A 25,778-nucleotide genomic window follows, 5' to 3' on the forward strand; every position below is an offset into this window, starting at 1 on the left:
GATGAGTGAGGTCTTGGTGTATGAGTGCTGCTCCTAATTGTACTAGAAAGGCAATTAATTCGACTTGCCTTGGAACGTAAATATAGCAGGCACTTCTTATGAAAGATCAAGATTCAGGGTAGATATGGTAAGCAAATATGTCCAAATGTGTAGGGGAAGAGAATAAAAACCAATGGCAAGTAGGTGCTTAGCAAAGTTGATTAAAGCTGTGAATATGTTTGTGAGGAAAGCTGTGCAGCTGCTAATGAACTACTCAGTGTAGTTTAAATCAGGGGTGGGAAACCTTTGTTCTTCCAGATGTTCTTGGACATTGCTGCATTTTGGAGGTCATAGTGCTCTCTTGTCCAGGGATCAAGGTCCCAGACAACTGATTTAAACAAACCAGAATGTCCCAGACCTCAGCTGGTTCAGTAGCAGAAGCGGGGATATATTTGCCTGCTTCCACCTGGTTGGTTAATTAATTGGCTGTAATCAAGGCCTTAGGCCACGAGGCTATTGCTAAAAATTCAGCTGGAACATTTAAGAAAGATATACCTTTGCTACGCTCGCTGGTCGCCCATTACTTACGTTGTATTATCTTTTTCCTGTCCACTGCCACTAAGGCACACAGTCAAAAGCTGTAGGAAGGAAAAGTGTAGTTTTTGCTGAAAGCAAATTTTATTTTTAACTGAAGCAGAAATAGTTAGCCACTGCCTTCCAACATCCCGGCAGAGGACCTTCATTAATGTGACACTTGATTTGTAGCGTAGCAGGAAGCAGAACACGGAAGATAATAAGACGCTGGAATAACCTTGACATAAATAGGACATTCCCTAGAGATTTGCTGGCTTAGGCTGCAGCCCTGTGCACAGTTAGGTTGCAGGCACACAGCAGTTTTCCAGACAGTGGGTATGAGATAGCTGTTCTCCTACATACACATTTCATTTGTCCAGAGTTGTCTGTCATCAGGCTGGTTTTAGAAGGACTGAGAAATCTTGCACAGCCTGTTTGAGAAGGGTGATATTGGGCTGAGTGTGCACATCCTAAATCAGGTCACCATCAACTCTGGGGAACCCCACCCCACCCCGATCCCCATCGTGATCTGGCTCCAGCCTTAAAAAAGGTAAAGGTAAAGGTACCCCTGCCCGTATGGGCCAGTCTTGACAGACTCTGGGGTTGTGCGCCCATCTCACTCAAGAGGCCGGGGGCCAGCGCTGTCCGCAGACACTTCCGGGTCATGTGGCCAGCGTGACAAGCTGCATCTGGCGAGCCAGCGCAGCACACGGAACGCTGTTTACCTTCCCGCTGGTAAGCGGTCCCTATTTATCTACTTGCACCCGAGGGTGCTTTCGAACTGCTAGGTTGGCAGGTGCTGGGACCAGGCGACGGGAGCGCACCCCGCCGCGGGGATTCGGACCACCAACCTTTCAATCGGCAAGCCCTAGGCGCTGAGGCTTTTACCCACAGCGCCACCCGTGTCCCATGGCCAGCCTTAGACTGCTTTAAATGCCATTGATGTCTATGGGAGTTAAGTGGTCTAGCTGCATGCAAGACTACTGCCGTCAGCATTGCTAGCTTTTAGGGAACAATGAGTGTTGCATGCTTTTAACTAGTTTGTTTTTATTACTCTGTATTCTATAACTGATATTTGTTAATGGTGTAAGCCACCTTAAATCCAAGCTTGGAAGAAAGGCAGGATATAAATACAGTAGTACCTCTGGTTACGGACGGGATCCGTTCTGAAGGCCCGGCCGTATCCTGAAAAGTCCGTAAACGGAGGTGCCCTTCTGCGCATGCGCGCGGTGCGATTGAGCGCTTCTGTGCACACACGCAGTGCACAGATCACTTCTGCACATGCGCGCTGCATGCAGATTTCTTCTGTACATGTGCGCTGCACACAGATTGTTTGTGCGCATGCGCGCGCAGCAAAACCCGGATGTATACACTTCCAGGTTTGCCGTGTTCGCAACCTGAAGATTACGTACCCAGAGGGATATGTAACCCAAGGTACCACTGTATATTAAATTATTATTTATGTGAACCTACCTTATTTGTACTTCCTGAACCAACGCATGAACCAAAATTATGCTTTCCTTTTAAATTTTTCCTTTCTCTAAATTTTGCAAAATGTGTAAACGTGTACAAAAAAAGCATATATTAGGGGAAGTGTGCACAAAATGTTTATGTTAGTGAAAACAGTATACATAAATGTGTTACTTTAGGAGAAAACGACCTAAAAAAGGGATATCTTAGGAGCAATACATATACAAATGTGAACTTTAAAAAAAAAATGTTCACAAGTGGAAATGGAGGAAGCCGAATTTAAGACTGAGAAAAACGAGAGGCTGAGAGAAAGATTTGTCCATTCCTAAGAAAAACACAAAACAACCAAGCAGGTCGGAATTTTCAATGATTCCATCCTCACATTCTAAGCTGTCGTTTTTGTGTTTGCGTTTTCACCATCCAAACACTGAGTCGAGGCAATGCGTGCCGGTGAATTGGCTGCTGAGTGTGTCTTCTTTGGAAAAAGTTGCAAGCTGGCTTTTCTCCAGAGATGGATGGAATTGCTTCAGCAACCACTGGAGCACTTGCCAAGCCTGGAGGCACAAATCCTTGGAGCTCATTTCTGAAGTCGAGGACTGTCGGGTCACTCCTGGAGTTTCCCAGCTGCTGGCTTCTGACAAAAGTCCAGTGAAAGAAATCTCTAATGGAATACAAATGCTTGGAAAGAAATGAAAGTTGGGGGGGAGGGGTCCGCACACAATAATAGCAAAGGTTACACATCCAGCTATAAAAAGCAAAGAGGTACAGCTATTATCTTTATGACCCAGAATTGCAACCTACTGGGTTTGTTTCATATGTCAGAGCTGATGATTTCGATTTAATATGACAAGTATGGCTGACAAGATGGATTTGTAAACCCTTTAATATATATCGATTCTGAAGTGTAACCCTCCCCCTTTGCTGTGAAACACTAAAATAGTGATGTGGAATGCACATTGTGTGACATAGGTGACAACTCCCTGGGGCCCTGGATGCTGGAACACCCACAAAATTCCCCATGAAGGGGCAGGACACCCACAAATTTCAGTGCCAGGGCTATGCACGCTGCATGGCACCCACGGCCCTGGGCACCCACAGTTGCAGGGCTAAGTTGGCACTCCTGTTGTGTGCACACTTTAGGAGCATTGTTTTTCTGGCATAACCTTCTTCCTTTGAGTACATGCATTCATGTACACTTTTCATTCTCCTTGTGGGGGACGGTTGGGCGTGCTGTTCTCCCGGTCCATGAGGTTGCACAGCTCCCCAGGCCTGTCCCACCAAACATCCATCAATATTAAGGTGCTTGATGTGTGGTGGTGGTACACGACTAGAGGCTGTGTACACATACCATATTTTTCACTCCATAAGACGAACCTTTCCCCCTTCAGAAATTAAGGGGAAATATGTGTGCGTCTTATGGAGCAAATGCAGGCCCCTTGGCTTCAGCGATAGCAATGCGAAGCCTCCGAAGCACAGAGGGAGAGCTCCCCCCGCGCTCTGGAGGCTTCGTGTTGCGTTCGCTGAAGCTGCCTGAAGCCCCTGGAGCGCAGCGGGAACTCCCGCTGCGCTCCGGAGGCTTCAGGCAGCTATTCGCAAGCCTTCGGAGTTCCCGCTGCACACCGCAGTCTTGCGGATAGCTGCCTGAAGCCTGGAGAGCGAGAGGGGTCGGTGCACACCTATTCCTCTTGCTCTCCAGGCTTCACTTCGCTGGAGAGGCGCTGCATAGTTTTCCCTCTCTGCGAAGCAGGAGGAGAAATGGAAGGGGCTCCGTTTCTCCTGCTGCTTTGCTGAAGGGGCGCTGAGCAGAGAGGGGGAAAATCCCCCCCCCCCGTTCTCCCCCTCCTATGGTCCGGTGCGTCCTATGCTCCAGTGTGTCCTATAGAGCGAAAAATACGGTAACTCAAAATTCAGCTAGGTCCTTTTTCTCAGTTCGGATCGAAGCTGGGCAGTGGTGGAAGGAGGGACCCCACACATCAAAATGCAACATTTGATGAGAAATGACAGGATAGATACAGAATAGATATGGATTGTGGCTCACATCGTGTGGCTTCCCAGTGCATTGGATTAAAAGTGAATGGGTTGTGTGCACAGCCGATATCTCAAATACCAAAGGGTTTTTTGTTTCTTTAATAGCGGTGGAATGATGTGGCTACAGTGCAGAAGATTTGCACGTCTGATTTGCATTTATAATAAACGCTTGCTTGTAAGAATTTAACTGTGCTGCCTTTGTAGGAAGCAGTGCAAGTATTGATTAAACATTCGGCTGATGTGAATGCCCGGGACAAGAACTGGCAGACACCCCTGCATGTAGCAGCTGCAAATAAAGCCGTGAAGTGTGCCGAAGTGATCATTCCGCTTCTGAGCGGCGTCAACGTCTCTGACAGAGGGGGTCGGACCGCGTTACACCATGCAGCTCTGAATGGCCATGTCGAAGTGAGTGGGCTTAATAGCGTGGGCTGCTATAGCTCGGGACCTTTTCATGTCAGTGCGTGGGAAGGCAAGCATTCTTCTTAGTTGCTATTCATGGTGTTAGCCCCGAGTTGAGTGCCAGCATTATTTTATCGCTTCCCATGTAATGGATCAGGGGATAACTTTGTTGCAGGGGATAATAATAATAATAATAATAATAATAATAATAATAATAATACAACATCTGCTCTCTTTAGTCATAATTGGCCAATGACAAATTGTGATGAGCTTGACGTGGATGTTATAGAAACTCTCAATGGAATCTCAAAATATTCCTCTAGAATGAAGAGGGGAAAAGAACCCCTACCTTTCCTGCCCCGACCTGGCCACAGTGATCCATGCAACGGTCACCTCCAGGCTTGACTACTGTAATTCGCTCTACGCGGGGCTGCCCTTGAAGCTATCCCAGAAACTCTAGCGGGTGCAGAATGCTGCAGCGAGGCTCCTCACGGGGTCTCTGCCATGGGAGCATATTCACCCAGTGATTTTCCAGCTGCACTGGCTCCCGGTGGAGTACAGGGTCAGATTTAAAGTGCTGGTTTTGACCTTTAAAGCCCTTCACGGCCTAGGACCCTCGTACCTACGGGACCGCCTCTCCTGGTATGCCCCACGGAGGACCTCAAGGGCCCTATATAGCAACACCCTAGAGCTCCCGGGCCCGAAGGAAGTTAGATTAGCCTCAACCAGAGCCAGGGCCTTCTCAACACTGGCTCCGGCCTGGTGGAACGCTCTGTCTCATGAGACCAGGGCCTTGCGGGATCTGATTTCTTTCTGCAGGGCCTGTAAGATAGAGTTGTTCCACCTGGCCTTTGGCTTAGAATCAGTTTGATTCCCTTCCCTTCTTTCTTTTTCCTTTCTCCTCCTGTGAAGAGGCTGCATCCTAATGTTTTAATGTTGTATTTTAATCTTTTTTAAATTGTATTTTAATCAACTTGTTTTTATTATTGGTTGTTAGCCGCCCTGAGCCCGGTCTTGGCTAGGGAGGGCAGGGTATAAATAAAAATTTATTATTATTATTGCTTAACTGTAAAGGTTTGGCTTATTTACAGGAAAAGCTTTAGTCAAAAGATAACCGGCACAGTTGAGCTGCACTTTTTAAGAAGTTTTTAAAGCCTCATCTAAGACTGATTGGATGCTCTAAAATTTTGCTCATAAGAACCGATTGCATACTATATTATGAGAATTGATATTATGTTTCATCAGAGCCTTACATCACAAGAACCTCTATGACATAGCAGTCTTCATTAAATGGATTCCTGTGCTGTCCACAACAACTGATAATCGCTTCTTCCTTTTTTTTGACGTTCCTTTGTTTGCTTGCTTCAGATGGTGAACTTGCTTTTGGCTAAAGCGGCAAACATCAATGCCTTTGACAAAAAGGACCGGAGAGCTTTGCACTGGGCTGCCTACATGGGTAAGAGCTTCTTTTTAACCCTTTGACAAAAATGGCAATAACAGGAGAGGCAATGAGATTCTTTTAAACCCATTTAGAAAAATGCAGATTGAAAGTTGCAAGCTCTTGAGAATTTGCACCATCGATATACTAGCCAAAACAGCTGGAAAACGTGGATTGCATTCCTTCAGGAAAAATCCTTAGCATGAAAAGAAAGATGGTAATGGACACTACGGAGCAGCTGTCAGCTGAGCCTTCATGCAAGTTGTGCTTAAAAAAAAATCCCAACTCTTCTTTCTTGAACTTAATTAGCACATTTCTCGCGCTTTTCATTGTTTATGTCTTACTGCAGTTCATGTTACGGACATGATGATTTTTCCAAGGCCATCTTCTGACTTGGATGGTTTCATAGTGACCCCAGTCTGATTCTTCAGTTTTTAGCCATTGAACTACAGTGACATTTGAATGGGGAAGTAGGGTTAGGGATGGATCACTCATACACATTCATTACTTGTTGACAGTAGCCTCATGTGCAAACTTGTATGAGTCCTCGTAGATTAATCCACACAAATTGAATTTTCGTATTATTTCATGCCAGCTCAAGCACAAAGGTATTGAAACAATATCTTTCAATTGAGACAGTTAACACATTTGGCTGAGGACTGTCAAGACAGAGCAACCAGGTTACGATAGATTGAAGAATGGTGTGAGAGCTGCCCTGTACTTATGTGAATGTTAGCAAGTTGAGTGTGTAAAGTTAATAATTAAAGCAGGGGTCAGCAAACTTTATCAGGAGGGGGCTGGTCCACTGTCCCTAAGACCTTGTGGAGGCCAGGCCCACCCCCTCCTGAAAGCACCCCCCCCCAAAAGGACCCCCCTCCCAAAAGGACCCCCCTGCCGCCACTCACGCTGCAGCTGCCGATGCCACTTCGTCTTTGGCAGCGTCATCGTCGTCCTCTGCCTCGGCCAGGGGTCCGTGGGATGCACAGCCCATGTTGCTGGGCTGGGCAGCGGAGGCAAGCCTCCCCGCCACTTCCTCCCGCTCGGCTCTTGGCCATACGCAGCCACCTCAGCGGGAAAGAAGGGGTGTCACCCAGAGGCGTCCGCGGCTTTGGATTGGCTGCAGAAGCTCCTGCAGCCCATCCAAAGCCACGCCAGCATCGCAGAAGTCAGTCCTCGCGTGGCGAGGCTGCCGCACCGGTTTAGCCCAGGGACTGACTGAGCAGGCGTCAGGGTCCGCAAGGTTTGCGGGTCGGATTAACGAGCCCAGTAGGCCACATCCGGCCCACAGACCTTAGTTTGCCGACCCCTGAATTAAAGGAACATGTTGGTTCTACCAGTGCTCGGCTTGGGGCTCGGTCAGAAATCACAGGTTGTACAAACGCAAGTCACTTACGTCTCTGCATAATCTGGGCAGGTACAAAGTGAGGGCGGAAATTAGATGCAATGACAAATATGGGTTTTGCCGCAAAAAGAGCAATTCTCCCTCGTTTGCCCATAATGTGTACTTGTATGATGTCTTCATGTAAAAGTTACCTATTGCATTTCATCGCCTCTGCTCTAGTCTACTGGTTGCTGCTTGGATCTTAACATGGTGATGTCATATCACACATATCTGTAACTATATATTATGGACACAATGGACACAGAAGAGGTGGAGCTTGTCCATGGATGGCCTTTTCTTTTTGGTGGAATGTTTGTATTTATTGTTGGGTTCAGTTCTGCCTTCATTCATTGGCAGACCCAGGTAGGTAGCTGTGTTGGTCTGACGCAGTCGAAATAAATAAAAAAAATTAAATTGTCCTGTAGCACCTTAGAGACCAACTAAGTTCGTTCTGGGTATAAGCTTTCGTGTGCATGCGGAAGTGAGAGCTGGACCATAAAGAAGGCTGATCGGCGAAGAATTGATGCTTTTGAATTATGGTGCTGGAGGAGACTCTTGAGAGTCCCATGGACTGCAAGAAGATCAAACGCATCCATTTTTAAGGAAATCAGCCCTGAGTGCTCACTGGAAGGACAGATCCTGAAGCTGAGGCTCCAATACTTTGGTCACCTCATGAGAAGAGAAGACTCCCTGGAAAAGACCCTGATGTTGGGAAAGATGGAGGGCACAAGGAGAAGGGGACGACAGAGGACGAGATGGTTGGATAGTGTTCTCGAAGCTACCAGCATGAGTTTGACTAAACTGCAGGAGGCGGTGGAAGACAGAAGTGCCTGGCGTGCTCTGGTCCATGGGGTCACGAAGAGTCGGACACGACTAAACAACAACAAGGTGCTACTGGAAATTTTTTAAATTCATTGGCAGACCTTCAGAGATGGCTTAATAATTCGGTCTTTCAGTCTTGCTAGTTGATCAGTGCAGCAGCCATACTAAAAAGCACTTGCACTTATTATTTAGACCAGCTAAGCTCAGTGTATGTGGACAGCAGGGACAACATTCGCTGCTTAAGGACTTGTCGTGAGCCTGCCTGGCTCCTCACTGGCACAGAGCAATCTTCACAGTGGGAATCATTTGTCCATTATTGCTGGGCTGTTTCAGAGAAAATGTGCCCATGTCTCCCAGGGAGACTTCCACTTTCTGTGGTAGTTTATTTCTGGGCTCAGCGGGTACAAAGCCAGCAACTAGGTGGATGCCAAAGATATGCTAGTGTACAGAAACACTGGAGGGGAAATTAATTCAAAATCATTGCCATCCTTTGAACGCTTCTAATTTTAGGAATGCTAGGGAACTCAGTCAGTAACCAACCTTTAAGGGTTAGCTGTAATTAACAAGAGCATCGTCGATAAATAAAACAAGAAACAAAACGAAAACCCTCTATATCTGTGCACTGTGAAATTTAGCAGAACAAAAGCGAGTCATTAGTAATCCTTTTTCTAAAATCTTTACTTTTCCAGCTGTGCATTCAGCACATTCCCTCGCAGTTTTACTGTTAAGGCCATATGTTACCAGTCTTGCTGTTATTAGAAAAATAATCCAAGTATTTTGCTAGGAATATTTGGTAACAGTGAGGGTGTTTTGATTGAGGTTTGAAGCTTTTAGGGACCTTTTCGTGAATAGACTTTCTGCATGCGAAAAGAAAAGCCTCATTATTGAGATAGTTCTGTGTTGTATATGTGACTTGAGGAGAGGCTGAAACCAGAAAGACACAGTTAATGATAACCAGCTGTGAACGTTTCTTTGTCTGAATGAACGAGTTCTTGAATCTGAGTTGCGTTGAAACATGAAGCAAAGCTGAAGGTGGAATTCAATAGATAACTACTCAAAATTATTTCTATATTTCTATATGCACATACTCATTCATAGGAATACCTGTTTTAGTTCTTTGAAACGTGTTGGTTTTGCACCCCTTTTTTCCTTGGCTTAGGATTCTGCATGTTCATTCCACCAAAAGTTCCTTTAGACTGAAGGCTGAAGCCTTATCCTTGCCAGGGAATCGTTTGCCTGCGTCCCCAGGGCCGAAGAGAGAGAGCAAAAAGCACCAGGAAAGATTCTTCTTTGGAGAAAAAAGTTTTATTGAAATCTGTGCACAGAGGTGGCCAGTGGGATCGTTCCCAAAAGACTGGCCCATAGATACAAATAAACAAGCATCTTTATACCTGAGAGTCTGCCCATCTCTTCCCACCTCTTCAAATTCTCCAATCAGCTAGCAAGGTTAAGCTTATTCCCTTATATGGCATATAGGTGTTTGGCTAGCTAAGCCCCCCTCCCTCCCTTGTTTGTGTGTTCTTCTCTTGCGTTACTGCAATAGGAAGCTGCAATAGGAAGCGTGTGCAGGAAGCGGCCCCCTTGCTCTGTCTGACCACATACGGTAAATAGATGCGGTTTCTGCTTAGCTGGCAAGCACAGGAAATGGTCTTGCTGCTGTTTGCTAGCAACTGCAAAGCAAGATTAAGAGAGGATTTACTGGATTTACTTGAGGAATTTACTTCAGGTACAGGGTACAGGGATTACTGATAGCAACCCAACCCCTACACCTCTCCCTTCACTCCCTCCTCTTCTTATGAACAACCTAATACTTAGGTTCGTTCTGGCCTCTCGGGTTCATAGTATTCCTGGAGGAGAGCAGTAAGGGTCATGACACGGGGCCCCATCCTGCGGGACATCATCTTCCCCATCATATTTTGCATACATTGCATCAAGCAGGGCATACAGAAGCAGAAAAGCAGTAAGATTATAACAGGTCCAGCAATTAAAACGATAACATGACGAAACCAACTGCTGTCAGGCAACCAGGAGTACAACCAACTCCACGGATCCCCAGCATCAGAGGGTTTCAAAGGTTTTTGAGCTATCATTACTGTTGCAATCTCAATGTCTGATACTGTGTCCACATTTTTTCCTTTCTTTGCTAACTCAATTAGTCCCTTCATAAACTCCTCATCATCCTCTTCCTCTTCGCTCTCTAATTCATCAACCTTGGAGGGTTCAGGCTGAGGGCCGGCTCCTCCCTGGTCCTGGGGCCCTGGGCCTGGGGGATTCGCTAGAGGGGCAGTTGGTGGAGCATAGGGTGGCGGCGGTTTAATGACTTCCCCCTCTTCTCCTTCTTCTCCTTCCGGCTCTGATATCACCGGAGGGGGGGCCTTTCTGACTTCCCTGCCGGTTGGATTGCACAAATTGTATTTTGTGGGGCGTCGCCTCGGCAGGCTTTCAGCCACGGTGGATTCTTTTCTACATTGATTTTCCAGGTAGAAATATAAGGGATCTGGTCTGGGTGGACGTTCAAGTTATTTTGATCCTCATCCTCTCTCTTCTCAATTTGAACCCAATCATCATGCTTCGTAGCTGCTTTCCAGTTAGTTAAAAAGCATTTCAGAGGACTACGTTAGCTTGCCCCAGACCCCATTTTTTTTTCAGATACTCCGCTCCTAACCGGGCTTAAGATCCTTTCACACACCAACCACTACAGACTGTGACTTGGCGAACTCGCGTTGCTAAGAAATGCACAGCCCTGCAATCGCTCGGCCAAGGGGACGCTAAGCCCCGGCCCACACTTGACAATTCAACCACTGGAGTATCTGGCACACAACACACAAAACACACCCCAATATAATTCCAACATGCAACACACAAAACACACCAAAATAATTTTCCCTCTGTTACCCCTTTCCCCAACCTTACTGGCGGCACTCTACTGCTCACAGCCAGACCCTTTCCTGGCGGCACTCTACTGCTCACGGCCAGGGGAAGCTGATCAGGCTTCCTACCACGCCCTTTCCCTTAGGGCTTACCTGCACTCCGCTGCGGACCTCTCCTTCGGCCGTCCTCTTTTCTCCCTCGACCAGGTGTCTCCACTCCGGAGCGGTGTGGCCGGCTCCCCCCACGAACAGGCAGGGGTGCGCACTTGGAGCCGCGAATGCCGGTCCGGGGCTGTTCACCGAGGTCGGGCCTGGCCCTCCCCGGCCCCCTGGGGTGGGGCGATTCCCGGCCAACGCACCAAAATGAAGGCTGAAGCCTTATCCTTGCCAGGGAATCGTTTGCCTGCGTCCCCAGGGCCGAAGAGAGAGAGCAAAAAGCACCAGGAAAGATTCTTCTTTGGAGAAAAAAGTTTTATTGAAATCTGTGCACAGAGGTGGCCAGTGGGATCGTTCCCAAAAGACTGGCCCATAGATACAAATAAACAAGCATCTTTATACCTGAGAGTCTGCCCATCTCTTCCCACCTCTTCAAATTCTCCAATCAGCTAGCAAGGTTAAGCTTATTCCCTTATATGGCATATAGGTGTTTGGCTAGCTAAGCCCCCCTCCCTCCCTTGTTTGTGTGTTCTTCTCTTGCGTTACTGCAATAGGAAGCTGCAATAGGAAGCGTGTGCAGGAAGCGGCCCCCTTGCTCTGTCTGACCACATACGGTAAATAGATGCGGTTTCTGCTTAGCTGGCAAGCACAGGAAATGGTCTTGCTGCTGTTTGCTAGCAACTGCAAAGCAAGATTAAGAGAGGATTTACTGGATTTACTTGAGGAATTTACTTCAGGTACAGGGTACAGGGATTACTGATAGCAACCCAACCCCTACACCTCTCCCTTCAAGACAAAACTGTTCAAGAGAGAGGGCTACAAAAGCGTCTTTGTCTTGACTGATGCCATTCATGCAGCTGGTTCAATAGATGATATTAATAATGTACTATTTTTGGAGCATCCTAACGTTGTCATGCTGATTTGTCACTGGCCCTTTGAATAAAGGGAAAAGTAAGAAAAAATTGTCTGCAAAATAAACAGAGGGAATATGGAAGAACTGGGTAATATAGACTTGCTCTATGGGTCTGTGTCCCCCTCTCACCCTCCTGACAAGGCATGGCACCTGTGATTATTATTATTTTTATGTCTGGTGTACACACCCACCCACACCCTAATCTTGTGTTAATAGAGTTGGCCAAAGTCTTTCACTACCCTAGACAGAGAAGCAAATCTCTCTCTCTCTCTCTCTCTCTCTCTCTCTCTCTCTCTCTCTCTCTCTCTTTCACTCCATGAAAGGACCATAGTTCCCAATGCTAGTGAATATATTTTGACATCTAAGGCAGAAAACCTCCCTCCCTGGCAGTAAAAATACAATAAGAAAAAAACGAACAATGAAGAATTTGATGCCCTTTCATGACTTCTACGATCTGTGATAATGAGAAATACATTCAGCTTGCTTCCTAGTCAACCTGTGAACACACTAGAATGTGGTTTGACATTTCTCCAAGGCAAATACAGTGTGTTTTTTCAAAACATTTGCCCCCGTTTTGAAGTTTCTCGCTGCAGAACTGTGTAGAAGGGAGAGGGTCCAACAGTGACCCACAATACATTTTTGGGTGGATTATCTAGTAACTACATATTTTTTGCATTTTGCTACATTGGAAGACCTTGATCAGAGCCACGACATAACTTCAAAGAAAGATTTTAAGCAGGAATGTATACAAAGGATCACAATTGTATCTGCTATGCATGTTGGAAGGTTGTTAGCTCCCTATACATTTGGGCAGCTCTTGACATATCATAACCAAATTTTGTATGATGGTTCCTGAGATCAAGGAGCAAGCTTTTGTCTGTTTGGATATAACTGGATGCCATTTTAAATCAAGATGGCAGACTGAAACTTTCAAAACTGCACTGGTTTTTTGTTTTCTAAGAATTCCCTGGGTACGAGGCTGCCAGTTTGTTGTAACTTAATTGTTAAGAGATCTATTCTTTGTGAATTTAAAAAACGCAGTGGTGGACCACTGGAATTCTTGTTTCTTTTTCTTTTTTAATAACTTTTTATTCAAAATTAAAACAAAACATATTATCCAGAAATATATCATCCTTATTCCCCCCCTCCATTTTTCCTTCCTCCCCCCCCACAGAACCCCCCCCCACTTCCCTCAGTTCCAGTCTTTGATTTCTCTAAAAATGCTGTTTTCTGCATGTTACACAGTTGTATAGATCCTCAAACTATTCAGCTGATTATTATCAATAAAAAGTTTGTGAATGCTTATTCAAAGCCAGCCAAGGAGTCCAATTCGCTTTGTTGCATCTTCAAATACTTTGTAAAGGGTTCCCATTCATCCTTAAAGTCACAGTTATCCTTGTCCCGTAGCTTGTATGTCAGTTTTGCCAGTTCTGCATAGTCCATCAATTTTTCTTGCCATGATTCTTTAGTTGGGGTTTCTTCAGTCTTCCATCCTTGTGCTATTAAAACTCTCGCGGCCGTTGTCGCATATATGAAGATGTTTTTCAGCTTTTTTGGCTGTTGGAATTCTTGTTTCAATCAAATGGGTGGTAGACCACATAAGTGGTGGTATGCCCCTTCTGCCAATCTTAGCACCCAAGAGGGCGTGCAGGGAAGGAGGTGGAAATTTAGGGTTTGGGGGCCTGAGTCGTTTAGGTCTTGAAACGCTAACATGATCACCTTGAGTTACTTGATTTACGAGTAATGCCCCAGTTCTCTTTTCCAAGGCCACTTGGAAGTTGTTGCATTGCTGATCAGTCACGGTGCGGAGGTGACATGTAAAGATAAGAAGGGTTACACTCCACTTCATGCTGCTGCGTCGAATGGGCAGATCAATGTGGTGAAACACTTTCTCAATCTTGGTGTGGAGGTAAGAAGCAATTAATAATATTTTTTTAACAAGCTAGTGAACACAGGGCACACTGTGATTTTAATCGGTATAATTCCTTCCTGCTGGAATTTTCATCCTGCTATGAAATTAGATTCTCGCTGCCTTTCGAAAATTTATTCTCTCATTGGTAAGGTTCATGGAGGAACCCATTTTGTCACCTGGGTTATTGGTTTTCTCATATTTCTTGCCCATGATGCTAATATACCATAGCAGTTGAGAGTGACATGTTTAGGTGTGATTATCTTGCCTTCCGTTCTCCACCAGGCTTGAAATAAAAATAGGAATTCAGAGTGTGGGTGGATACATAGGGGGAGGTACCTCTGAAACCTATTATATATACCAGTTGTACTTCTGGAAAATGAGGATAATAACTTCCATGTTGATGGGCAGACTTTTTCCATATTTTGCAGTGTCATTCCCTCATCTGACAAAGTAGATCTATTCAGCAATGAGTTAGAGTTCTTTAACCTAGATGAAGTGTGAGGACAGGGAAACCTATTTTTTTCTAATTATTTTTCTTCGAAATTTATATTGAATGCCAGAAAAGATCAGGCAGTCTAAAGATTCTCCTTGATGATTTCCATCAAAACATTGAAGACACACGTTCCATCAAAAAAGATAAGCAACACAATGGATTTTGTTTAAAAAGTTGCATCATGAAATAAAAGGTTCGAATAAAAAGAGAGAGAGAGGTTTCAGAACAAATATTTCCTTGTTAGGGGCATTAAAGTTTAATTGTCTCACTTGGAAATAAACTAGAACAATGGGACTTGACACCCCTAGCAAAGTAAGTTCTTTACAATTATCACATTTATTTCGTAGTGTGATTTTCCTATTTCCTAGTGTTGGTTTCCTATTTTCTTGAAATAATGCTTTCTTCCACTTAGAAAATTTTCAAGACTTAAGTGTTGTTATTCTTCACTGTCATTTCACATAAATTTTGAAGGGGAAAAAAACCTCCTCTCCCACCCCCTATTTATGGGTCTAGTTAAAAGCTTTCTAGTTCATAGCTACATTGATTTATTTATTATTTTCCACGGGGAACTCTCTCTCTCTTTCTCTTGTCTAAAGGGAGCTACATACCTAATTAATTGCTATTTACTGGAGTATTTTTGTCAATGAAATCTCTCGCATACAGTAAAAAATCATGTCCTGGAACTCTCCTGCTATGTCAAGATGCAGTCAGCGGTGGGTTAGGCAAGGCCAGGGAGCTGATGTCTGTCATTTAATTAAATTGGCCTTGTTTTGTTGCAGATTGATGAAATGAACGTCTACGGAAATACTGCACTTCATATTGCTTGTTATAACGGGCAGGATTCTGTGGCTAACGAGCTGATTGACTATGGAGCTAATGTCAACCAACCAAATAACAGTGGATTCACTCCCCTGCATTTTGCTGCTGCTTCTACACATGGAGCTCTTTGTCTGGAATTGTTAGTGAATAATGGAGCAGATGTTAACATTCAGGTAAAACAATAGATTTCACACCTGTAGTTTTAATTGCCTGAATTTGATCTCTGCAAACTAGGTGAAAATACACCAAAACCAGCACTTTGTGCTTAGCCAGGTAGTTCATTCGCAGCCCATGCGATTCTTTCAACAGTGGGGTGACATGTTGGCGATATTCTGCTCCAGTGAGCAGTTGAGCCCTTGCATTTTGTACCAGCTGCAGCTTATGGACTAACCTCAGGGGCAACCCCACTTTGATCACGTTGCAGAAATCTGGCCTGAAGATTGCCACTGCGTGGATACTGTGATGAGGTCATCCCGGTCCAGAAACAGCCGTAGTTTTCTTTCTGGCCAAAGCTGGGGAAAGGCACTCTTAGCTACTGAGGTCACAGGGGTCTGTAGTGAAAGAGAGGAGATTAGGAACCTCCTCCTTCAGGGGGAATACGACCTTAACTAAAGTAGGGAATTGACCAATTATCCAGACTTGAGAACCACCCACCCACAGCCCCTCTGCCTTTCCAGGATTCAGTCGGTTGTAGCTGATAGATTCACATAGTTTGCCCAGTTCGTGATTCTTTTCATCCCTTTTGGATAGAAGTGAGAGCTGCCTATAGAAAACAATGGAGAAATCCAGGATTTTATCGTAGCTGCGGTATTCTCCCTCACAGCAAAGGTGAGGGCACTTTCCAGGAAATATTTCTGCGCCCTCAACGTTTTGTAGGTCCTGGAAGCACACAATACTATTTGAGTGATGCCTTTAATTTAAAAATAAAATAAAACACAAACTTATGTGTTTCTGCACACCTAGGAAGACCTCTGAATGAAACCACTATCTTATTTTTGGGTGGCTCTCTTTCACTTCCAAACTGATAGTGAGTTTAGGTCAGGCTTCCTCAAACTTGGTCCTCCAGATGTTTTTGGCCTACAACTCCCATGATCCCTTTCTAGCAGGACCAGTGGTCAGGGATGATGGGAATTGTAGTCTCAAAACATCTGGAGGGCCGAGGTTGAGGGAGCCTGGTTTAGGTGGTCAAAGACGAATGGCTGGATTTACTAACAACTTGTAACATTTCAGGACACCTTGCAACCCCGTGCTTATGATTAAACTGAATTGTGGTCAAATGGCAGTGGTCAGTTTGGGGCATTTTGTTTTGTTTTTGACAGAGTAAAGATGGGAAGAGCCCGTTGCACATGACAGCCGTGCATGGGAGGTTTACGCGGTCTCAAACTCTCATTCAGAATGGTAAGAAGGTTCTTCCTGTTTTCTTCCTGATCCAAAGAAAGCATTAATTGGGGGGGGGGATTTATTGAGTTTCAATTAATTCGAATTTATTTATAAGTTGCTTTTCTGCAAAAGTTTTCAAAGCGGTGTACAACTCCCTCCCGGCTCAAATCAGAACAGCCAAAAAACACAGCAGAAGCTGCAGATAAGACTGAATGATCTTCAGCTTTTAGGTTTTTCAGACAAGCCTGTTACAATTCAAAACTCAAAGCAGCTAAATCATCACATAACAAAAGTAACCCTATACATACTCTCCTGGGAATTGAATTCAATGGGGCATAATTCTGAGTAGACATATATAAGATCACACTAAAAACCCTAGTGAGAACCAAGTTTTTGACTTCCTTCCTGAATTAAGAAAGAGCTGGTGGCTCCCTATTGTTCTACCCGGACACTGAGGTCCAGCGCCGAGGGCCTTCTGGCGGTTCCCTCGCTGCGAGAAGCCAAGTTACAGGGAACCAGGCAGAGGGCCTTCTCGGTAGTGGCACCCACCCTGTGGAACGCCCTCCCATCAGATGTCAAAGAGAAAAATAACTACCAAACTTTTAGAAGACATCTGAAGGCAGCCCTGTTTAGGGAAGCTTTTAATGTTTAAGAGATTATTGTATTTTAGTGTTCTGTTGGAAGCCGCCCAGGGTGGCTGGGAAAACCCAGCCAGATGGGCGGGGTATAAATAATAATAATAATAATAATAATAATAATAATAATAATAATAATAATTAATAATAATAATAATATCTTGTTGGGGTAGGACATCCCACAGATTAGTAAAATGAGTGTATATTGGATTGTGTTGTTGTGACCATTTATCAGCAGCAGACTGTGGAGTGCTTTCCATTCGTAGGCGATGACATGCAGTCTTATTTTCTAATACAGAGAATAAGCCCTTCCCAGTTGAGTAATTCTAGCAATCTTCTACCTGCTGCTTTGCTTTATCTTGCCACTTCCTCTTAACAGTTGCGAATCAATACAGTCAGTACAGGCCAATCGGAGTCAGTTTAATAAGGTAGTACACCCAGGTATGGAACTGTTATTGCCTGATAGTTTAGTTTTATGCAGGCTTGGCCATAGACAAACCAGATGATGGAGGTGGTTCTTTCTAATTTTGTCAGTTCGTTATCTGACAAAGCTGCCGAGAGGCATGATAAAGAAAGTGTTTTATGATATATATGGACAATGTAGGTCAGCGTCTCCAGACTTGGTGCCCTCCATGGTAGATTGGGGGCTTAGATTAAACCCATCATATCTAGTTCTGCCCTCAAAAAATATTTTCTGCCAAAGAAAATTTAAGACAAAAAACCTAGATATTAATTTTGCCTAAATCTGAAAAAGAAATTTTATAGCATCCTTTACTGGTGAGTAGAACGCTGTTGTTGTTGAATTATAATGTAGCATAAGATGTGTTACCAATGTATTGGAGAAGCAATGTGAATAAAATATTTCAGCCTATTTGGTAGAGATGTGATACACACACACACACACACACACACACACACACTTCCACAAAAGAAGAAATCTTAGTTACCGAGAAAGTTGCAAGACAGAGCTAGAGGTGAACTTGCTAACTGCATTCAAAACTTGCATTCTATCGAAAGAGATTATTATGTGCTTTGAAGTTGAACAGATATATTTGCCCTACTTATATGAGCGAGAGGGGAATTATTAAGTAAACTTTCACAATTGCATGGCAATAATTTTCAGGCAAGCCTGTGTAATATAACATCACACACTCAGTCATTATTTCTGCTGTAGGAACACAGTGAGTGCGTAGCTAATGCCTAGCTTATACATTCATACCCTGCCCCTGAAATAGTTTATATTGTGACTAGTGAGAAGGCTTAAAATAACTTGCATCATCTCTTCAGGCTGATGTTGATGAGTGACCTATATTCCTAGTGAGTAAGGTGAAATCTTTGGTAGCTGAATTGCACTTGATCCTTACGTGTTATTTCTGCGTTAAAAATTTCCAGGAGGTGAAATTGACTGTGTTGATAAGGATGGCAACACCCCTCTCCACGTGGCTGCAAGATATGGACATGAGCTTTTGATTAACACCCTAATAACCAGTGGAGCTGATGCTGCCAGGTAAGTTGCTGAAGAAATACATTTTTTTGGATGATTTAGCAATGACGGACTGTATAAGGTTTGTTGTGAATATGCTAGCACAGGGGTAGGCAACCTAAGGCCCGGGGGCCAATCGCCTTCTCAGTCCGGCCTGTGGATGGTGCGGGAGTCAGCGTGTTTTTATATACAGTTCTGGAGGTCTGTTCTTAACCTGAAACTGTTCTTAACCTGAAGCACCACTTTAGCTAATGGGGCCTCCTGCTGCCGCTGCACGATTTCTGTTCTCATCGTGAAGCAAAGTTCTTAACCCAAGGTACTGTTTCTGGGTTAGCGGAGTCTGTAACCTGAAGCGTATGTAACCTGAAGCATATGTAACCCGAGGTACCACTGTATATAACATTTGCAAAGCTAATTTAGTTATGTTGCTGTCTTTTGGATCGCACAAGAACTTTTTATGCTTCTATTTGCAGTGGAAAACGGAAAATTATATAGTGCTTAGATTGTTGCTCTATATAGATTTAGAAGCGAGGTGGGTCGGGAGATGACCATTTTGAGGACTGCAACCTTTTTGGCTTCTTCCTTTATAAATTTCAATCTACTCCTTTTCTAAGTGTTTAAGGTAAAAAAAAAAGGAGAGAACAACGCCAGCATGAAAACTAGGTTGAGCAATCTGGGTTATCTGCTCAAAATTTCTATTACACGCTTCAGTGACCTGTAGGTTGATCAAATAAAACACCTCTGTCAGTGGCTGAAATGCCCAGTGAAGTGAAAAGCCGGCTTGGAAGTATTGGGAAGACAGCCATTATAGAAGGAAATTAGTTGCCTGCAATCTAGAATGAAATTCTGAGACACCCATTTGTCAAGATCCTATTGTGATCTTCTAAGTAGATGTCGAGCAGGAGGGTTTTTGCTGTGGAATGAGCAGAAAGCAAAGCAGAAGGTCATTAATTAAGATAGTTATGTGTTATAAAGGGATATGGGATAAAATCAAGAGGCGGACAGCTGGGTCATCAGCTTATCCTTGGTGTAGCAGAGGGAGCGCATTGCAGGAGAAAGACCGGTTTATATTCAGATGGGAATATTTTTAGGCTGTAGACAGAAATTATGCAATAGCTGGTCTATCAGAAGACAGAAGCTGCGTTGGACCATTTATTTATTTTTTGCAACATATGGAAGAGCTCTGCAGATTATTGAAATGGTTTTGCCAGCCTGTCTGGCCTCATATTTGTGTGTCACAGAGATTTCAAAGTATTTGATATGGCAGGCTTCTTGCTAGGAGTTGTGTTAGCATGAAAGTGATCTATTAAACTCAGAGCCGAATAAGGCACTGTTAGGAAACTCACGGTGCTTGTTTCATAGCTGTCAAGTGTCCCTTATTTGAAGGGACAGTCCCGTATTCCAGCGCCATGTCCCGCTGCTGTCCCTTATTGATAGATGTCCCTTAAATGTCCCTTAAATGATGTCCCTTAAATTTCAAAGGAAGCAGCTCCTCTCCCTCTCTCCCTGCCGGCCAGGGAGGAGGGAGGCTCCAACTGTGTTGCTTGGCTGTGTTGCTCACCCAACAAGAAGTCTAAGAACGACTGGGGGGGTGGAGCTTGCATGCCTTGTGTGTGGCTAGTTAATGCAAGCTGAGGGGGTTTTTAAATGCTGGACACCATTTTGTTGCACGTGCTGCTGCAAACTTTGCAGTTCAAAGCCAGGCCAGGGAGCCATCTTAAGTTGAGGCTGCACAGGCCTTGTGGTGCATGTGATTCAGATTCTATTCCGTTAAACCTCTGGTTACAAAGTTGGTTGGACAGTGTTCTCGAAGCTACCAGCATGAGTTTGACCAGACTGCAGGAGGAGAGGAAGACTGGAGTGCCTGGAAGAGGTGAGGCTGCAGGTCCCTTATTTTGGCTGCCGGTCCCTTATTTTCAAATCTGTAAGTTGACAGCTATGGCTTGTTTGCTGCATTCAACCTAGCATTAAGCAGATCATTCTGTCCGGACAAGGATTCCAGATTGTATATTAGAATAATCTCCCCCCTCTCCTCCTCCAGTGCACCCCCTAAATCTCTTCTGGGGATTCCCCTGACCCTCCAGAGCAGATTCGAGGACAGTAGGGGGGCATGTCTGGGGAGAGGAGAGGGACAAATTCCAGTTGTTTTAGTTCTGGCACAACTATTTAGTTGACTCCTACTCCCTGACTGTTGAATTTGCCTAGGTTTCCCTGAGATGACAGCCAACACTTAAATAACTTCCCTCTTGAGTAGATTAAAAAAACAACAACTTTGAGATGGGTCCGCCTGATTTCCTTCTGAAAGGGTTTGCACAGAGGTTCCTTTGTGTTTTTCAGATGCGGCGTCCACAGAATGTTCCCCTTACACTTGGCAGCACTAAATGCCCATGCCGACTGCTGTAGGAAGTTGCTGTCATCAGGTAAGCAAATGAAGAAAATGCAAAGCTCAGTTAACATTGCAAATGAGCTGCTTGTGGGTCCTTCTTTTGGTTAGCGTTGTGTGCTCACGTTACTAAAATTTAAAGGCCTCATTTCCTGTTTCATGTTTGTGGCGCTAGCTGCATGTGCTTATTTGTGCAAACCCCTACCTATGTGCATGCATATGAATTCCTATCATCTGTACTGCTTGTGTCTGAAGCACAATGTATGCTTTTTTCTTCCCTGATGGCCATAGGGAATTAGGAACTTTTGTCTATGGTATGTTCCTGTTGGTGGAAGTGGGGAGGGCGGGGGAAGCAATTTTCAAGACTTCACCCTGCAGTAGCCTGAAAATCTGCACCATAGGGCTGGAAGACCCTGCTCCAAGAGTGTGGTGGCATGCTGCAAGGAGAAGGAGAAATTGGAAAAAAATTGCTACCCCCCTTCCCTGCCATTGGAAACCTCCAATGGAACAGCAACTTGGGATCCAAGGCTTAGATTTCAATTCTGCATCCACATAATCTGGAAGTCACCATAGGGCTGGAAGACCCTGCTCCAAGAGTGTGGTGGCATGCTGCAAGGAGAAGGAGAAATTGGAAAAAAATTGCTACCCCCCTTCCCTGCCATTGGAAACCTCCAATGGAACAGCAACTTGGGATCCAAGGCTTAGATTTCAATTCTGCATCCACATAATCTGGAAGTAAATCTCACTGGATTTAGGCCCCACCTGCACTGCACATTTAAAGGAGTATCAGACCACTTGAAACTGTCATGGCTTCCCCCCCCCAAAGAATTCTGGGCATTGTAGTTTCTTCAGGGTGCTGAGACTTGTTAGGAGACCCCTGTTCCTCTCACAGAGCTATAATTATCAGAGTGGCTTAATAACCAGTCCTTCTCCAAAGAGAACTCTGGGAATCACAGCTCAATGAGGGGAGTTAGGGGTCTACTAACAATGGGGACGTGGGTGGCACTGTGGGTTAAACCACAGAGCCTAGGACTTGCCGATCAGAAGGTCGGAGGTTCGAATCCCCGCGACGGGGTGAGCTCCCGTTGCCCGGTCCCTGCTCCTGCCAACCTAGCAGTTCAAAAGCACGAGAAAAGTGCAAGTAGATAAATAGGTACCGCTCCAGCGGGAAGGTAAATGGCGTTTCCGTGCACTGCTCTGGTTCACCAGAAGCGGCTTAGTCCTGCTGGCCACATGACCCGGAAGCTGTACGCCGGCTCCCTCGGCCAATAAAGCGAGATGAGCTCCGTAACCCCAGAGTCGGTCACGACTGGACCTAATGGTCAGGGATCCCTTTACCTTTACCTTTACCAACTCTAAGCACCTTAGCAGACAAGTATAGGATTATGTTGCTCTTGTATTTTCAGAGTGAATGATAAAACTTTGGTGCATTGTAAGATTAGGAAATTGGTTTTCCCTTGCTGCCTTTTTTTTTTTAAAGCGCTTTATCATATTTTAGATTCCTAATTTGGATGTAATACAGTTTTTATTATTATCTTCTGCATGTGTAAGAACTCAGAAATATTATAATCCATATTATTTATATAATATTAATATTATTTATAGATGAAGTTGGCTAAAAGGATATAGAAACCTTGTGTTGTACCAGTTTTAATGTCCCTGACTGCATAAATCAAGAGTCTTAAGCTCAAATGCATTGGGTGGGAACCAAATCCATCGCCATCGGTTTTGATGTGTGAGTGGAGGCCAGTAATAGAAGCAGTGACTTGGTTAAATTTTATTAAAAATGCCCCAACTATCCCAAGCCAATATCCCAACTTTCTACCACGTCTAACAACATTCCTTCATTAGCATTAGCACTATTGGTGTCTTCATGTGTTGGCTCCCCACATCTCGGCCTGCAGCTTCAGATGCCCCATCATTTTCAGCTCCCCCCCCCAATGTACTGCTCCTTCTCAAAATTACTAAAACAACCGAACCCTTCTTGCCAATCTAAATAGTTCTTGAATCTTAGTTTTGTTTCCTGCTTTTTGCACTTGGCTGCAAAGGTTGGCAAGCAGCAAGACTAGACGCTCCTTGATCATCATCCCTGCAAATTTAAATGGAATGGAGAAGAGAGCAATGCGCTCTACGTGGGGCTAACTTTGAAGGTGATCCGGAAACTGCAATTAATCCAGAATGCGGAAGCTAGACTGGTCACTGGGAGTGGCCGCCGGGACCACATAACACCGGTCCTGAGAGATCTGCATTGGCTCCCAGTACGTTTCCGAGCACAATTCAAAGTGTTGGTGCTGACCTTGAAAGCCCTAAACGGCCTCGGTCCTGTATACCTGAAGGAGCATCTCCACCCCCATCGTTCAGCCCAGACACTGAGATCCAGCGCTGAGGGCCTTCTGGCGGTTTCCTCATTGCGAGAAGTGAGGTTACAGGGAACCAGACAGAGAGCCTTCTCGGTAGTGGCACCCTCCCTGTGGAATGCCCTCCCTTCAGATGTGAAGGAAATAAGCAGCTATCTTCTCTTTAAAAGACATGTGAAGGCAGCCCTGATTAGGGAAGTTTTTAATATTTAATGCTGTATTGTTTTTAACACTTGATTGGAAGCTGCCCAGAGCGGCTGGAGAAACTCAGCCAGATTGGGTGGGGTATAAATAAATAAATTATTATTATTATTATTATTATTATTATTATTATTATTATTATTATGTGAGTCGAGGCAGGTTCAAATGCTGCTGTAGTACAGCCCCTGCTAAGGGCATTGCTTCTGAACGTAAAGGTTCAGTAACTGGTGTGGAAATGGCATCGTGAACTGCCATTCGGGCTTTTATTTCTGACAGCCCTTTCAAAAACCATAAGCCACGCTTACAAAGCCACACAACTGGCTTCGCATACAGAAAGTTGGTGCCACGGAAATGTGATCAGACATAGTTTCTTCCAGCTCCACACCCGAAACGTTTGCACAGGCAGCGGCCTCTCCTTCCTGGTGACTAGACCACGGGTGTTCTACATTTTCCGGTGTCGAAAATATTGGGGAAGTAGGCCATTTTGTAATGTGGGAACAACCCCTGCGTTACGAAAACGGAGCTTCCCTTCCCTCTGGGCGAAAAACGTGTCGTTTAAAATGCCCCACGTGTTGTTCAGTGTATGGTTAGAAACTTGTCAGCATTAATCATTTACGTCCCCGCTTCCTAAGCATGGATAGAAGTGCTTTGTTTAATCTGAGGTACAATGGCAGCTTGCCTTTCTCTGAAGAGGCCACCTCTATGACTTGACTGTTCCTTTTTAAAGCTGCTGCGCTGAGGGAGGATAAGCCACTCTCACTCCTTGTCCTTGCATTTTTAGCAGCCCAGCTGTCCGCTTAATTTTAAGACCACCAATACTAGAGCGAACCACACTGGGTAGTAACTGGGCAGCTGCACCTCCAAATTTAGGAGAGTAGTGCAAGAGTATTAGAAACATGGTTTAGGATTGCACCTCTCCATATCTCCTAGGGTTCGTCCATACTTTCCTCAGGGAGACCCACTCAAATGCTGAATCGGAGCATCTACCGTATTGATGTTTGCTCTGATTCAGTGGTAAAGAGCAGGTTTGTTATCCCCCCCCCAAAAAAATACTCATTTTATAACACAAATAAAAAACACAAACAGAAAAGACAAACAATACAAACAAATTCTTGTCATATCTTTATTTTTCTAAACATTATTAAGTGGGATTCCCCAAGTCCCACCTATCTGATTTTCATTTTACTTTAGCAGTTTACATATATCATAATTTCTAACCACCCTTTAGGTTTGTCGTTGTTATTGTTATTTATTAGATTTATATACCGTCCTTCATCCATAATATCTCAGGGCGCTTCACAGAATAAAATACAGGATAAAGACGAGTAAATAAGTAAAGCCAAGCAGCCAAATAATAACCTCCCCTCGCCCTTCCTACAAAGCCATTTAAAAGGCTGTGGAATATTAATCTGCCAAAGGCCTAGTTGAAGAGGAATGCCTTCGCCTGGTGCCTAAAATATATATAATGAAGGTGCCATTCAAATCTTCCTGCGGAGAGCATTCCGCAAACGGGGAGCCACCACAGAGAAGGTCATGTTGTCACCCTCTGGGCCACATGTGGACGAGGAGGTGCACGAAGAAGGGCTTCAGATTAAGATGGTTTATATGAGGAGATGTGGTCCTTCAGGTATCCTGAGCTATTGAAGGCTTTTAAGCCGTTTAAGGTTTCCCTGTGGGAAAGTGGCCGGGCAAGCGAAGGTGTGGACAAGCCCATAGGTGACTCAGAAGCATAGAAGCTGCCTTATACTACTGACACAGGCTTTTGGTCCATCTATCTTAATAGTGTCTACACTGATTGACAGTGGCTCTCCAGGATGTGTTTATTTATTTCATAAAATCTATACATCACTTGATTGTAAAAAACAAAACAAAACAAAAACCCTCAAAGCGGTTTACAAACAGGAGTCTTTTTTGGGATGCAAAACATATGTTGTACAACTGTACTACTGTATTCTTTATAGAGGTGGTAACAGTAGTATGATTATTATTGTGCTTGGGTGTAGCCTTTTACTGCCCTCCCCCCACCCCGATCACTGAGGAATCACTAGTCTTCTACTAAACTTAAAAAATTAAAATAAAAAATCAG

General features: G+C 44.5%; 1 protein-coding gene across 6 annotated transcripts in view; it reads left to right on the plus strand.

Moving 5' to 3' along the window:
- ANKRD44 (ankyrin repeat domain 44) overlaps positions 1 to 25,778 on the plus strand; it is a 164,286-nt gene that overhangs the window by 89,955 nt on the left and 48,553 nt on the right. For all 6 annotated transcript variants that reach the window (XM_053361757.1, XM_053361775.1, XM_053361793.1 and 3 more), the window contains exons 5-11: positions 4,255 to 4,455; positions 5,818 to 5,905; positions 13,796 to 13,938; positions 15,214 to 15,426; positions 16,573 to 16,651; positions 18,661 to 18,775; positions 21,089 to 21,171. In XM_053361757.1, coding sequence (XP_053217732.1) covers positions 4,255 to 4,455; positions 5,818 to 5,905; positions 13,796 to 13,938; positions 15,214 to 15,426; positions 16,573 to 16,651; positions 18,661 to 18,775; positions 21,089 to 21,171 — 922 coding nt within the window. The remainder of the gene's footprint in view (positions 1 to 4,254; positions 4,456 to 5,817; positions 5,906 to 13,795; positions 13,939 to 15,213; positions 15,427 to 16,572; positions 16,652 to 18,660; positions 18,776 to 21,088; positions 21,172 to 25,778) is intronic.

Source organism: Podarcis raffonei, chromosome 1, assembly GCF_027172205.1.
Source record: "Podarcis raffonei isolate rPodRaf1 chromosome 1, rPodRaf1.pri, whole genome shotgun sequence".
NCBI classification, from domain to species: domain Eukaryota; kingdom Metazoa; phylum Chordata; class Lepidosauria; order Squamata; family Lacertidae; genus Podarcis; species Podarcis raffonei.